This window comes from Elephas maximus, chromosome 20, assembly GCF_024166365.1.
Source record: "Elephas maximus indicus isolate mEleMax1 chromosome 20, mEleMax1 primary haplotype, whole genome shotgun sequence".
NCBI classification, from domain to species: domain Eukaryota; kingdom Metazoa; phylum Chordata; class Mammalia; order Proboscidea; family Elephantidae; genus Elephas; species Elephas maximus.
This window is the reverse complement of record NC_064838.1, coordinates 77,656,437-77,659,403: the sequence shown is the minus strand read 5'-3', so window position 1 is coordinate 77,659,403 and position 2,967 is coordinate 77,656,437. Positions and strand designations below refer to the sequence as shown.

The following is a 2,967-nucleotide window of genomic DNA, read 5'->3' as shown; positions in this document are numbered from 1 at the left end:
CATCTTACATACTTTGGGCATGTTATCAGGAGGGACCAGTCCCAGGAGAAGGACATGATGCTCAGTAAAACAGAGGGTCAGTGAAAGAGGAAAACCCTCAATGAGATGGACTGACACAGTGGCTGGGCAATGATCTCAAGTATAACTACAGTTATGAGGATTTGTGCAGGACAGGGCAGTGTTTCTTTCTGTTGTACATAGGATTGCTATGGGTCAGAAGTGACTTGGCAGCACCTAACAACAACGATATAATCCTTAAGGAGCCATGGAGGCACAATAGTTAAGTCCTTCATTGCTAACTGAAAGTTTGGCAGTTCAAATTCACTCAGCAGCTCTACTGGAGAAAGGACTTGACCATTTGTTCCATAAACATTACAGCCAGGAAAAACTAATGGGGTATTTACACTCTGTCACATGGGATTACTATGAGACACCTAACACAACAATACAATCTCTAGGATAATCCTGAGAAGACCTCTCTGAAGAAATGACATTTGAGCTGAGTCCTAATTAGAAGTAACTCTGTAAGGAACATTCTGGGCAGATGAAAGAGCGGAAGAAGACCCTTAAGGTTTACATTCTTAGAAACCTAAAGAACTGATCGCCCAGGGTGGGGGGTGGGGGGTGTTTTAGTCAATGAGGTTGGAAATAAAGGCAGAGGCCAAGTTATATTGCAGTTTTCAATTCCTGGAAATAAATTTGGACTTTTCCAAATACAGTGCGAATCCATGAAAGTGCTTTTAGCATGGTAGTAAAATGAGGGAATTTACATCTTTTCAATGTCCACACTGGTTTTCCTGTACACAAGGTATTGTAGTGGAACAAGGCTATTATATTCATTCCAAAAATGAGAGGATAGTTTGAACTAAATAGAGGTGAGGAAAATCAGCATATTTTGAAAGTTTAAGTGTTGTGAGTGATGTGCGTACAGCTGCTAGTATGTCTGCTCCTGAGAGTGTGAAAATTAGTTCCTGAATTCAGCAAATAAACCCCTTCCCTCTCAACTGATCTGATCTCTCCCCTCCACGGAGCAGGATTGCGAGCGACCAGAAATCATGATTAGGGCAATGCTCTAGGGCTTGATCAGAAAAAGAAATAGCTGGAGGGAATGCAGCGGAAGAGGGTTAGACATGGTTGTAGGGACTTATGAAGCTAGTGATGCCTCAGTTGTAACCCTAATAAGAGAAACATGAATACCAGAGAACAAAAGATAAAATGTATTGGATTAAATGAATTATGTGTCTTAAGGTTATATATTAATAAACATTAAATACAATTGGAGCCCTGGTGGGGTAGTTTGAATCCACCAGCTAGCTGTTCCTTGGAAACTCTATGGTTTATTGATACGTAGGAGGTAGTGATAGAGAAAGTTGTGAAATACAATTCCTGGGCTCAATCATTTACATATTCATTAAAAGAGATGAAACAGGCACATAAAAATGGAAAACAAACATGGAACCTTATTCCCTGAGTTACAAACAAAAAAAAAGCAGAGTCCTGTTTGAGTATATGGTGTGCAGGGTTGGATATTATGTGTAAACGAAGATCAAAAACAAACAAACAGAAAGCCTTCAAAGATATATGTGAAATTTAAAGACAGGCCAATTTTGGAAAGAGGGAAAACTTTGAAAGAAGGGAATTGGTTTGAGGAAGTTCTCAGTTAGAAGAAGGGCAGGTCAGATTATGATTCTGTATTTAACTGAATTAAAGGTCTCAGTTGCATTCTCCCCTCTTGTATGGAAAGATTAATAAAAATGTACGGCTGTGGATCTTACTGGAATGATTAGAATGCAAATCTAGAATTATAAATCAATTGCATGCACATTTTGTTGATTGAATTGATTTTCTATGCAGGTGACTTAATTGCTCCTGGTTTCACAACAGATCACCCAGGATCAGAGAATGCAAGTGTCAGAAAGAAACTGAGAAATTATAAAGGCCAATGCCCATGTCACAATTCAATTATCAAAAAGGAAAATGCAGCCAAGGAGAACAAAGCCATAGGTAGAAAGTAAATTAAAAGTAATGGAAACCAATATCAGTACAATGATGGAATTTGTTCTTTCAGGATTTTCTGATATTCCCAAATTCCATTGGTTTCTTTTTGGAGCATTCTTAGCTGTTTATATGATTATTCTGATGGGCAATGGCATCATAATTCTAATAACAAGAGTAGATCCCGCACTTCAGACCCCCATGTATTTTTTTCTCAGTAACTTTTCCTTCCTGGAAATCTGTTATGTGTCTGTCACTCTTCCTAGAATGCTCATGGATCTTTGGACCCAGAAAGGAAATATTTCTCTGTTTGCTTGTGCTACACAAATGTGCTTTGCCCTTATGCTTGGAGCCACAGAATGCCTTCTCCTGGCGGTGATGGCCTATGACCGTTACGTGGCCATCTGTCACCCTCTGCACTATCCTATAGTCATGAACCACAAAACTTGCATCCAGCTAGTGGCTGGCTCCTGGATCAGTGCCGTTACCATTGAGGTAGGGCAAACAGGACAGATTTTCTCTCTGTCTTTTTGTGGTTCTAACCAAATTAACCACTTCTTCTGTGACATTCTCCCAATCCTCAAGCTTGCCTGCGGAGACATCTTTGTCAATGAGATGGTAGTCTATATATTTGCTGTGGTATTTGTCACTGTTCCTTTTATGCTGATACTTGGGTCCTATACCAGAATTATCTCAACCATCCTCAGGTTGCCATCAAACACAGGACGGACCAAAGCCTTTTCCACCTGTTCTTCCCACCTCATAGTTATAGTTTTATTCTATGGATCAGCTATTATTACCTATTTAAAACCCAAATCCAACCAATATGAAGAAACAGACAAACTTCTCTCTCTCTTCTACACCATTTTGACCCCAATGTTTAACCCCATAATATACAGCCTGCGGAACAAAGATGTTACAGAAGCATTGAGAAAATTTCTTCCCAAATCACTGGCTTTACGACACACTTGA

The 2,967-nt window shown here is 39.6% G+C and overlaps 1 protein-coding gene across 1 annotated transcript; it reads left to right on the top strand.

The window, feature by feature from the left end:
- The first annotated feature begins 2,016 nt into the window (after positions 1 to 2,016).
- On the top strand, positions 2,017 to 2,967 carry LOC126063735 (olfactory receptor 10AG1-like). The gene has a single exon (XM_049862129.1). It carries the CDS (start codon positions 2,026 to 2,028, stop codon positions 2,965 to 2,967), a length of 942 nt encoding a protein of 313 aa, XP_049718086.1. The 5' UTR covers positions 2,017 to 2,025.

Excerpts from the sequence above, each read along its gene's own strand:
- LOC126063735 (XM_049862129.1), top strand. The coding sequence starts at position 2,026 with ATGGAAACCAATATCAGTACAATGATGGAATTTGTTCTTTCAGGATTT.